Source organism: Prinia subflava, chromosome 5 (assembly GCF_021018805.1).
Source record: "Prinia subflava isolate CZ2003 ecotype Zambia chromosome 5, Cam_Psub_1.2, whole genome shotgun sequence".
Classification (NCBI taxonomy): Eukaryota; Metazoa; Chordata; class Aves; order Passeriformes; family Cisticolidae; genus Prinia; species Prinia subflava.
In genome coordinates, this window is record NC_086251.1 from 27,890,901 (window position 1) to 27,903,460 (window position 12,560).

At 46.5% G+C, this 12,560-nt stretch overlaps 1 protein-coding gene across 2 annotated transcripts in view; it reads right to left on the reverse strand.

The window, feature by feature from the left end:
- Positions 1–12,560, reverse strand: part of PAPLN (papilin, proteoglycan like sulfated glycoprotein) — a 48,839-nt gene that overhangs the window by 14,554 nt on the left and 21,725 nt on the right. The window contains exons 4-15 of one of the 2 annotated variants that reach the window (XM_063398639.1): positions 11,894–11,954; positions 11,519–11,621; positions 11,012–11,142; positions 10,567–10,690; positions 9,761–9,841; positions 8,621–8,793; positions 7,949–8,072; positions 6,724–6,850; positions 5,976–6,041; positions 3,751–3,958; positions 1,866–2,042; positions 420–576 (exon numbers count right to left, since the gene is read on the reverse strand). In XM_063398639.1, coding sequence (XP_063254709.1) covers positions 420–576; positions 1,866–2,042; positions 3,751–3,958; positions 5,976–6,041; positions 6,724–6,850; positions 7,949–8,072; positions 8,621–8,793; positions 9,761–9,841; positions 10,567–10,690; positions 11,012–11,142; positions 11,519–11,621; positions 11,894–11,954 — 1,532 coding nt within the window. The remainder of the gene's footprint in view (positions 1–419; positions 577–1,865; positions 2,043–3,750; positions 3,959–5,975; positions 6,042–6,723; positions 6,851–7,948; positions 8,073–8,620; positions 8,794–9,760; positions 9,842–10,566; positions 10,691–11,011; positions 11,143–11,518; positions 11,622–11,893; positions 11,955–12,560) is intronic. The other variant, XM_063398640.1, reaches the window with a different exon arrangement.

Below are 12,560 nucleotides of genomic sequence, written 5' to 3' on the forward strand. Positions count from 1 at the left end.
GAGAATAGACACAAACAAGAAGCAAAATGTTCTGAAGAGTTGTGACTCCTTTAGAGCCAGTGCACAGCGGGATGAGAGTTGTCTGTAGTTTTTAGCTACTGAGCCTGCCCAAGTTGCTATCCTTCTGGACTGGGAGTCCTGGGATCAGTCTGCAGCACACACTGGATGAGCCATCACAGAATACTGGATTCAAAATGGACACACCCCAGTGTTGTTCCCAAGCCTGTTGCACACATTTCAAACCCAGAGGTACTGGGACTCTGAAGTTGCTTTGTGCATCTTCACATAACCTTGGCAAACTCACAGGATGGAGAGAGGCAGGCAAAAAGCTGAGAACATAAGCTGGTGCAGAGCTGGGAATTTCTACTCCTAAGCAAAAGCATATTGGGAAAAGCTGGGTGTGCATCAATACCACTCACGCTGTGGCAGGTAGCAGGGCTGTGTGTTGCAGCTCCCCAGGGTGGCTGGTTTCTGTGGCTGGATGGCTTTGCATGTCTCAGGACTGTGGAATTTGGAGTCGCTGTCAGCACAGATGACCTGGCGTGTCCGGATGCCAGAATCGCAGCTCTTGGAACACTTGGGCACAGAGACAAGGCAGTGAGCAGGCAACAAAGTCTGAGTGCAGAAACCCCACAGATCAGAAGCGAGGAACAGCTGCATGATTAGCTGCAGGCTGAGCACAGCTTCCTCCACCAAGATGAAGCAAACAACATTTCAGCTGGAATCATCTGAACAATTAGAAAACCATACTTTAAACCATTTTACCAGATGTTCCACCCAGCCCTGAAGCATTAGGCTCTGTGCCACACTCAGCCTGAAACATCCAGATGAGCTGCTGTTACCCACGGTAGCATGTCAGGGAGCTGGAGAGAATCATTTCAGCCTGAAGGCATAAAGGCACCTCAGTTCTCTAGGGATCCACCAGCTGTGAGTGGGTCAGTTTGCATTCAAGAACAACAAATTACAACTGGAAAGCAAACTAGTGGCTTTCTTGTAAGCAGCTAACTGAATTTTGCCTCACTGAAAGCTGTGGATGAGAGGGAGCAGCGACTCAGAGGAGGGGGTGGCATGAGGTGTCTGTGCAACCCACATGGCTCATGGCAAGCTCTATGGACATTAGGGGAGTATTTCTCTCTAATTCAGGGAGACTTTCTGATATCAGAAAGTCAGGAAAAAGATCAGATCAAGATATGAAACTTCTTTAGCTGTAACTAAAATTTGGCCCACATCTCATGAAGAAGCAGATGTAATGTTTTAGCTCAGAACAAGCTGGTCTGGCTAGCACAGAAGTGTGCTAGCCAGAAGAAAAAGTGTGTTTGGAAGTCTCCTGATGCATTGGATCTACCTGTATGTCTACCCTGAACACTTTTTCCAGGTTGAAGACAGTCTGGCTTCCACCACAAAGACAGGGTTAATCCATCTGAAGCACAGTTTATCTGAATAATTACAAAAATGTACTTTAAGGCATATCAGCAAGTGCAATGACCAGTCCTGAAGCCTTGAGCTCTAAGCCATACTCAGCCAGAGAGCTGTCCTGCTGATCACAGCGATGGAGCAAAGAATTGGGAATAAGCAGCAAGAGTGGATTGTTTCAGCTTATTGGCTGCATTTTGCCACTGTCACTGAAATGATAATCTCCCCTCAGAAGGATTTATTTTTGTAGCAGCTGCACACAAAGCAGGCATCAGATTAACTGGAGCATTACTTGTGCCAGTTACAGCACAACTGTGAGCCAAGGGGCTGGTAATGAAGCAGTGCTTGCTCCCAGCCTCAGCCCATGTGCAGACTGCATGGATCAAAGCTTGTTTGTGAGGAGCACAGCAATACCATCAGTAATTTCCGAGGCACGACAGCGAGGTGCTCACCAGACCCCAGTCTCCAACGTGCCAGCCGATTTCCTGGATGCAGTTCTCCTTCAGGCAGGGCTGGGTGGCCGATGGCTTTGGCTGCATTAGACAAGCGAAGTCCTGAGCCTGAGAGCCCTGCTGCGTCCTGCAGGTGACAGTCCGGGTCTGCACTCCTTCCCCACAGCTGGCTGAGCACTGCAGAAAGGGGCCCAAGTTACAAAGAAGCACCTGGCTTCCTCTTGCAGTTCCAGGCTCCCTATTGTTAGGGCAGAGCACCATTTTGAGACTGCCTGAAACAACCAGCTATCATTAGAATAACTTTCTGGGGTGGGAGTTAGCAGAGTAGCTCTTCATGCTGCAGAGGAGACAATAAGGCATGGGAGCATGGGATAGGGTCTGGGAGACCGGGAGCTCACTGGATGATTTTGGTCTGTTCATATAATTACTCTTGATCTCTCCCCAAAGGAGATAGGGAGGATGAATTTAGAAAAATATCAACACTGCAGAATACACTGAGAACAAAACATGGTAGAAACTATCTAGAAATTCATGTCATTTACATTTGATTAGGTATGTAAGGTAAAAAAATTTAGGGAAGGTAGAATGTTAGGTTCTTATATTGCTCATGTCTTTTGCTTGAGGACCTTGTGCTCTATTTTTGCAGCGTGGAGCTGTTACAACTTCTATATTAGTAACAACTTCTATATTAGTTTGTGACATTTTCAATGCCCTCTTAAATTCACAGTGGTGTTTCCTGGAATCCAACCTACTTCTACATGAATTACCAAGGTGTCTTACAGAGAGCATTTACTTGGGGACAGTCTGAATCACTCCAGATGAGCTTCCCAGCTGAGTTTCAGCCATTCATTTACCAGAGTAACGTTTTAACTCTGAGAGTACACAAAACACTGTTGCTTCTGAGAACCCTGGAACGAATCACTCAGGCATTGGTTGGTAAGAACATGACCCTTGGTGCCTTCCCCAAATGGTGCTCATACTCCACAACCCCAAAGTCACACATCACATCTCACAAGGTGGGGGGAGAGAGGGGGTGGAAGGACTTTCCAGCCTAGGTGAACACGCCTCAAAGTCGCATTTTGTGCTGTTGGGCAACTCAGACAGGCTAAGTACAACCACAAGATTGCAAATCAAATGTTGCAAGCATGTGTGTACTTCTTCTATTAGAGGAAAAGTCACTTGTACTTTAGGGACTGAGTAGACATTCCCTTTATTTTCTAAGCCCTTGGAATGCAAGATGCCTTCTAAAAGCCTGTCTGGCTGAACTAAGTGCTCACAGTTTGAGCTGTTTCCAGTCCTGCAGATATACGTGCACACAAGCATTAAAAATGCACCACGTGGCTGTGTTTGGAGAAGCCCTGTGCAGACACACAGCAAACAGCACGTCACCAGTGTTCAAGAGTGTTGCTGTCCTGGACTGGTGATGCAAGGCAGCAAAATACATGGAAATAACCAGCATGGGCAGAAGCCATGAGCTCCTGCTTCACAGAGGAGGGTGTTCTACTGCACATCCTCAGCTGATGGCAGAAGCTCTCCTGCCAATGCTCCACCTTCACCAGGCCTGGCTCACAAACCAAGCCAGTGCCAGGTGTGGGGGGGTCTGATAAAAACACAGCAGTGGAGAAAGGACTGGCAGACCAGAGAAGAGAGAAGGTACAATGAGGAGAGCAGAGGTGCAGGGGCATGCACAGTTTTGAGGAACAGGGATGTGCTCATAGGAGGGCATTGGAGGGCTGCAGGGACAAGTTCTACACCTCTGCACGCCACCTATCCAGGGACACACGCTTTTTGTAGCCCCAGAACAGGAGCCTGCTCCTTCTCCCTGAGCTTGGGCAGACCCTCCTGCGGTAGGAGGCAGGAGGCTGTCGCCTGCCCGGGCACTGACCTGGGACCAGGGCCCCGTGCTCCAGGTGGCACACTGGCGCAGGTTGCAGGGCTGGCTGCGGCGCGGCGGCTGCGCGAAGGCCATGCACTCGGCGTCCTCCACCACGCCCTGCCAGCTCTGCCCGTCAAACGCCACGCAGTACACCGAGCGGGTCTGCGTGCCCCCGCCACAGGTGGCCGAGCAGGATCCCCACTCTCCTGTTTTCCACCTGCAGGTCACAGAATCAAGCACAAAAAAAGAGTAAGCCCAGCCAAACTGCCCGGAGGCACAGAGGAGCCAGTGCCTCATCCCTGTAGAAATCAAACCGGTATAATGTCCCTTTGCAGAATAGAATCAGAGCGAGTTCCCATTGGACCAAGCGTGCCCAGCTTAATTGGCAATGCAGAGCATTAGTCCTACTCCAGAAACATATCTCCAGCTATAAAACACTTGTTTCTCTGGAAATGCAGAGCTCTCCCAGAAGGGGAAGATCTCTCTCCATGGTTTTTGGTCTCCTGATGTCTGCAAAAATGTCATGCTTGGAATAGAATACCAAAAAAAAGAGGAAAGAAAAAGCTCAAAGAAAACAATCCAGATCAGATAAAAGAAAAGCTACCACAACAGCCTAACCCACACATTACACTCCAGACATTATCAGAAACAGCAAAACCAAGCCAAGTCCTTACTCTGCCACAAACCATGCCAGACACTCTCAGAAGTGCTTAACTTTTCACTGACAGCCAGGAGAAAACTGGTTTATTTCTCCATCAGTCAAATTCTCTAACTGCTGCACATATATTAAAAGCCCACAAAAATGTAAATAGATTTTTTTCCTGTCTTTCGTTGATGAAGCTGCTGCAGAAATGATATACCCTTGCTAACAAGGGGAATGTCCACCAAACAATCTGTGTAGATACTAAAATCTCTGCCCATGGCCACTGCAGCTTCTCAGAGCTAGCTGTGTAGCTGGAAGTGCAGCTTGCATGACCTGGCTTCAGGGACAATAAGATGTTTCATCCCCAAATCCAGCATGCAGTGCAGTCCAAAGGCACTGGTTGTAGAGGGGGAGCATCATGGTGATCTTCTTGCCAGCTGCTATGTCCTCTTGCAGCCAGGTAAGGCCCAGCTAGGGAGTGAAAGCAGTTTGTATTTTCTCCCTCAGCATTCCAGCTACTTTCCTAGCCTGGCCCTTGCCACCCTTTCACTGAGTTTCAGCCAGGCAGCTCATATTCACATCCTAACAGGAGTCCACAGTAGACTCTGCCATGGTCAGCTCCTTAACACACCTTTCTTTACTGCTAAAGTTCCATATGTCAACCCACCTTCACTATAAAATGTTCCCTTTGGAAAGGAACAAATACATTCAATAGAAGCCATTTACAGTGGTGTGGTTGCAGGGCTTATAACAAATTATTCAACAAGTTTTTTCAAAATCTCCAATGGGAAAACTCCCCCCCAACGACTGTATTCTGCCTCCTGTAAAGCAGATGTACACTTTTGGAAAGGCTGTATCAATCAGATGGGATCATCTACAGCTTCCTTCAATTCTGAGTCAAGACTTCCCTGACACTTGTTTCATTTCCTTTATTAGACAAGGTCAGCCATAAGGCTGGGACCCTCATCAGAGGGCAAAAATTGCCAGTCCTAAGCTATTAGCAGCTTGCTGGGGGACAACTGTTTCGCTTTTGATACTTTTAATTTCTCCTGTCTCAGTGTACATTATTGTATCTATCACATCCTTGTACATCACACCTTACAGGCTCTTTTCTGCCTTCTATAAGGCCTATGCCAAAAAAGCAGAGCTTTTAAGAAACAGTAAAGTTTTCTGTATGCCTTACTGGCCAATGTTACAATTGTCCAAACAATCATGCTCTTTTTATTTATGTCCTTTTATTTATCTTGATAAGTACATTTACAAAACCCAAAAAACTTCCAGATCTCCTTTACGCTGATTCCAGAGAAAACATGAGAACAAGCAGCCAGAAGCTATGAAGAATTCATTCCCTTCTCAGTCCCCTAAGAATCAAGTCACCAGAGGCACGTGCCACCAGAGCCACCTCAGCAAAGCTGCCAGCCAGCACCCTCCACCACCATTTTCACTGGCAAGCACCAAAAGCAAAGCAACACCCACTTCTACCACCAGTGCCAAACGGGAAAGCCCCCACGCACTTCAGTGGGCAACTACGTGGAGAGCAGAAGACAGCAGCTGCCTCCCTGTGCTTTCTATACTTCCTCCTCCTTGTTACCTCTTCATCTGAGAGCTCCGTGCGCCGCTGTGACTCCGGGCTTGCGGCAGGTAGATGTAAGAAGTCCTTCATACACAGAACAAAGGTTTTAAAGAACTTAAAACAGGTAGCTACAGGCTGACATGTATTCAGAAATGCTCCCAGGTGCCCTCTTACGCACACCAGTGCCCTCAGAGGCCTCCACTGGTACACAGATACACAGCTAATGCTCATGTTACAGCTCTGGATGCCAGTAAGAGCCAAGTGAAGCCAGCCACAGGGAGCAAGATGGAAATTGCTGAGTGAAGGCATCTGAAAATGCTGGAGAATGAAAAGACTTTGGGATTCATCCCTTTCTAAGAGAGTAGACACTGGGAATGTAGAAATGACATAAAATGACACCAGCTCAGACCGTCTACTCTGTCTTTGTCGGCTCCAGCTCAAGAGAAGAAAAACCAGAGAATATGTTTCATATCTTCTACATGGGCTATACAGCTATCTTCCACCATCCTATATTGGAAGATAAATTAAATTGGTCTATAAAATGAACACAGGATGTATTAAGTCCTTTCCTTGCACACACAGAAATGCTCATCACTCATCACAGTGTTATCATCCCAATCTTTTGTCTTTGACTTTCTCTTAGAAGTGAAGTACCTCCTAGGAGAGAACCATGCTGGAGGGCAGAAGTGAGAGAGTAATTTTTTTTCTCGGTTCCAAAAGAACCTCAGGAAGACGTCAGACCCCAGAAGAAGGAAATAAATCATACCGTTTTGTCTGGGGACAAGGCTGATGACCACAGGTGCGGTTGTTGTCTGGTTGGGGTTTATTCCTGCACATATAGTCTGGATAAATTTCATTGTCTATGGTACAAAACACCAAGCGGGATTGGGAACCTAGGGGACAAGCAAGAGAGTATCTGATCAACTCAAGCTACCCAGGACTAGGTTAGCAATGCACTGGGGTTGGCAAGACAAGTTTCAATAGCCGTGTAGAATCCACACCTGTCCCAGCCATTCTGAAAAACAGATAGGTGCAGGTCTCTGTCTCTCACTGTATGGACAAATGACACCTTCCCACAGCACAGGAGTCTGCTGGAAGAGCAGCAGAGACAGTGTAGTTCTGTGTAGCTGAGGGGAATTCTCCTGTTATATCATGGATCAAGATTCATAAGGTGAGGGTCCTACCCCTAAGTTCCCCATGAAGGAGCCCTGCAAGATGTGTGCAGTGTACAGCAGAACTGGGGGTCTCCTGTTAGATTTAAAAAGTCAGTCTTGTGAGGCCTAGATACGGGAGTAAAACTTGCAACTCTTCATATTTCCTACAGAGTGTGAGTGCCCGGGCAAAGACAATTTTAGCACCCACAGTCACAATATGGCAAAACCTGCCAAAATAGCCATTAGCATGGAAGCCCAGAAGAGGCTGATAAGAACTCTATATACTGATCAGCTGGAGAGGGGTTTGGGGTTTTTTTGGGGTTTTTTTGATTGATTGAGGTTTTTTGGGTTTTCTTTTAAGCTTAAAATCCATAATGTTGCTCATGGAGGAATCTGCAAACTGAATATGATGGAATGCCCCAGGAGATCCGACAGTCCTCTTGAAGAGAGGGAATCTTCCAGGCTGTGGCAGAGGAGAAGGATGTGATTCACTAAGGTAGGACAGGTCTCTCTGGAAAGGACCTCTCAAGTGCTTGGAAAGACTATGAAGACTTGAAGCAAATCAAAGCAAAGGCTATCTATGAAGATTCTTAACAGGTCCTAGTAATAAGTCTGAGGACAAGGGAATGGAAAATAAGAACAAGGCATGGGGCACATTCCTGTTGTGACTCCATGCATGACCCTCAACAAAACCTTAGCAATACCCTGCAGATCCCTGTGCTGCCTTCCAGCAGGTGACTGCTGGGAAGCTGCTGCAGAGGGCAGCACACTGTCACACTGCAGGGTGTGGTTATAAACCCCACACCAGCCATCAGGGATCAGGTCCTCTTCTCTTACCTCCTCCACATTCGGAGCTGCACTCACTCCAGGAACTGTAGCTCCAGCTGTAACCCGAGGGCTGTCCTTGCCGGGGCAGGTAATACTCATACTGTACCCCTGTGTTTGGCTCCTGGCTGATGAGCTGCAAAAGCATGGGAGGAAATCAGTGAAATGACACTTTTCCTCTTCACAGCATTTCCCCACCATGTCTGAGGGTTCGAGCTAACTTGCACCCCCCTCCCATTCAAGAAGCACTAGTTCTCTGCACTGGGTTTTCTCCTTGCCTTCCATCATATTGTGGAGAGCATTATTTTTCAGAGAAGGGTACATTCACCCTCTCGGCTTTAGATGACCCAGCTGCTCCTGTCACAGCAAGTACATTTCCTGCCCTACAGCACGGTGTAACAAGCAGTGTCCTGGAGCCTGCCCCAGCACCATTTGATGCTGACTCTTGCCTCCCTTAAACCCAGTGCCCAAAGGAACAGGCAGGAAATCAGCACTGAGCCTTGCACTGCTCATTTCTGGGCAGCAGAACCAGAGCAGCAGTGTGTGCGATTTCTGTGATCTAGCTTGAAGGCCCGCAGCCTTGGGAGAGTCCTGGGGCCCCCATCAGGTCTCCAGTTGTTCCCAGTGTACTCCCGCCGTGCAGAGCAAGAGGAGGGTGTCAGCGGGGAAGGCGCAGCCTCTCACCTCAATGACGAGGGGCTCTGTGGTGGGACCCCGGGCGTGGAGCAGCTCTGGGGCCACGTCGCCCTCCGAGCCGCGGTCGTAGTGCAGCACCGTGCTGGCCACCTGCAGCGCCCGGCTGAAGTCAATGGTCCAGTGCCCGTTCAGGTAGTACTCCCCTCGCACGTTCTTGACAGCTGGACAAACCCACACGCCACAGAAAGATCGTAAGAACACCACAAGGTTGCTCCTGTTTCCACTCAATACTGTGCCACAAGCAGATGAGGGGAACCATCATCCTCCATCAACGCAGTCCTTCCCCTATGGCTTTTTTAGCAGAAGTTTCTCCACATTCAAACAGTGGCTCTTGCCAGCTTTGCTGCAGATCAAGCACTTTTTTGCTCCACAGCCAAATGTGTCCAGCATATTCCTGCCCTTCCTCTGCATTCCCCACTGTTAGTTGCTGGAGTTGATGTCAGCCTGTGTCCTGCTTGCCATTAAGATGTGGGATTGACACTCCATTGCCTTTACAGCACTATCTGGTTCATCAGACACTCGATTCAGAAAGCAAGATATGTGCTGAATCCAGTTTTCTGCAGAGGAAAACATCACCAGACTGACTTGTCCTAAGCACCGAGTGATGGAACACTCAGAAGAGTATTTGCTTTCTTCACTGGAATTTCCTCAGCTCTGCCCAGAAAGCTAGGCACAGACTTTTCTCCCTCCTTTTCCCCCTCTGCAGAATGACCAGATTTTGAGGCTGTACAAATGCCCCAAAGAAATCTATGGAGAAAAGAAGCCCACCTCAAACTTCTAGATGGCAAGAGTAAGGAGGGTTTGCATTCACCAAACAGAGCTCATGGCCAAATTTGGCTAGATCAGCTGGATTCCTTGTAAGTTACAGGCAGGAAGTCTCAATGTGGTTTGGGTATTTTTATTCCCACCCAACAGCAAGATCTCCACAGAAGAGAAAATTAAGTAATTGTGAAGACCAGAGTTGTGCATCACTCACATTTCAAGGATACTCAATATTCAGATCCTGATACTCAGTTTTTCACTCTGCCATATCAAGCCCTCAAGGTAAATCCACACCTCAAAATCGGATTTTAGCATAATGGCTGGAGTCCAAATGGACTAATACATAGATTCTGACATCAATCCTACCTAGGAAGTTCCTGCTGGGCTTAACCTCCTTAATTTGGATGCTTGTGGCTCCCACAGGTATAATAAAGATTTGATTGTAACCTGAAAAAAAAGGAGATTATTCAATATCTGACTGTGGGGGCCATATAGCCACTCTTCTGTGCCAAAGATGCTCATGGTTTCATTTGTACCTGAACAACTAGATGACCTTTTTGATGGTGACATGAAGCATTTTTATCATCATTTTAACTACATGCTGAATAACGTCACCCAACATTATCCATACATCAGTCCCCGAGTAAAAAATTTCAATGACACCTTAGAAAAGTCCATTTTCTACATTTTGAAATCTTTGGAATTTCAGCAAGAATTGTATTGGTGTTCAACATAGAACATAGATGTGACCACAAGTGCAGTTGACATCTCGACATTTTTCAAAATTGGCCAAATGCAGAAATTGCAGTCCCATTTCTAGCCCTGCACATGTTGTGGTGGGGCTCTCAGACACTGGAGAGCCTCATGAAGGCGGTGTATGGTGACGTTATATGGTGAATTTATAGCACCTGCTGGAGAGGCAGTGGGGAAAGACATCAGCATCATGGCAAGTACTCCAGCATGGACACAGATAAGGGAAGTGATTCCTAGAATTAGGCCAAGAGTACCTTTTCTGATGCTAAGGCCACACACTGTACAGATATTTCAAGGTACTATCCAAGCATGCCTATAACAATCATGTGAGCAGGTGTCCCCACCAACCCTTGTAGCAGTTGATTTTTGGTTTAACTCTCTCCTTCTCACCTGCCCAAACTACCTAGGATCATCTGTACCTTTGGGGAGGCTGGCCACATCAAAAGTGCCCTTCACACCATAGCAGGTGCTGCCATCTCCTCCACACTGCAGGCACTTGTCTTCCTTCTTGGCAGATTCCAGCATATTGTCACAGCCAACAGTCTGTCAGAGCAGAGGAACGTTAATAGGAATAAGCTATGATGACAGAGGGGGGAATAAAAGGCCAAATGCTGGACAGATCTATTGAGAAAGCCTCAGTCTAGGGAGCCTGGAATGTCAGGATAGGGCAGAGAAAACAACAAAACTGTTATCTACAGTTTCACATCCAGAGCCTGAAGACGCTGTCCACATGCTCCTCAGCACCTTGAAACTGAGTGATTCACCTTTTCTGATGCTATTATGAAAGGTCAGATAGAACAAACGGAAACAACAGAAAGACTAACAGACCCAATGATGAATGAAGGAAGTACCAGGATGACTAACCTGACAAACTCCCTCTACACAAATATCTCGCTTGCCAGGTTCACAGGTTGTCCCATCTACCACTGTTTCCTTGTGCCTGTAGTAGAAGTTTTCTCCCATGGGAATACAGTTTAACTCACACTTATTAGGTGCTGAGAGGAGAGAAAAAGAAACATTATATAATAACTTGATACTGCACCAGGAGCCTCGTTCTAGATCACAAGAGCAGAAACAGAGGGGTCCACTGATATTAAGTGGCAGATATTGAATGAATTTCTGGGTCACAAATGGCTGGAGGCTGGAAAAATACCCTAGTAAAATATCACTGTACTCAAATATTTCCTCAGGGGACATTGGTCTAAGTGGATATTTGGTTATTCCTTAATAGGATTGCTCTTGTGATCCCTTGGAGTACAGGGTTTTCTGGAACGAGAACAAGTGCTGATACAGAACCGATATTTTAACAACCAACAAAAGCATTTTGTTGATAGGTAGCAATGAAGTGTAACCCTGCATGTTTATCATTACCTCCGTAATATGGAAGCCACTTATATTTCTTGCCCTGGAATTCTGTCCCGTCAAACTCTGCACACTGCTCTGCCCGGAAATCCCGTGAGCCTTCTGGGCAGTTCTGTTTGGAAGAGAAAATGTTTGTATTGAAGTATTATAAAAAAGAAGGAAAAGAAAGTATACAATAAAAATTTGGGGTTTAGTCTTATTCCTCCCTTTTAAATTGTGGCATAATATCAATATACTTTTGAATGGCTACTGTTAATAAACTGCATCCACCAGTGACATCAGAGAAACAGGAACTAACAATCACATCTTATTTCTGAACAAGAATTATGTTGGCCTGGGGAAAAGGAGCAACAGACAAGAAAAACTAAAACCAGAGCACTATACCTGAACATTACACGACCGATAGCTTCGTGTTGGTCCAACACAACTGGGAGAACCTTCTGTCCTGGAAGACAGAAAAATACATGGAGCTCTCTGAAGAATACATATACAAAAAGTTATCTCATGGCAGGCATTACAAATCACCTTCACACCAAGCATATCACCTCACAGAGTTCTCTGATACAGCAAAACAACTAAAATGCACTTCTTCACCACTAGAGCAAGCTGGCATGTTCTAGTGGTATTTTATGCTGTGGTTTGTGTTCTGGCATGAATGAGACACACACCATGAACAACTGCAGTACAGCTCTTCAGGGTCATGTTTCAACCAAATAATGGAAGCTGAGAATTTAGTCCGTTGTCCACCAGCAAAGGGTTGAGGTGTCCATACAAGAAAGAGAAACATGTTATGAGCAGCACGAGGATAGTGGCCAAGTCAGAATATCTTTGTGCATCATTTATTTTGTGCACAGTAGGTCGCTTATCAGGAAGAGCTAAACATGCCTATGGAAAATGTGCATCACCCTTAGTCCAGTCAAATGACACCAGCTGAGAATTATGGAGAGTAACAATCATGGAGGAAATTGATCTAAAAAGCCAATCAATGCCTAACACCTCAGTGTTCTTAAAATGGAGAGACAGGCCTCCAGGGATTCTGGCAGGTATAAAC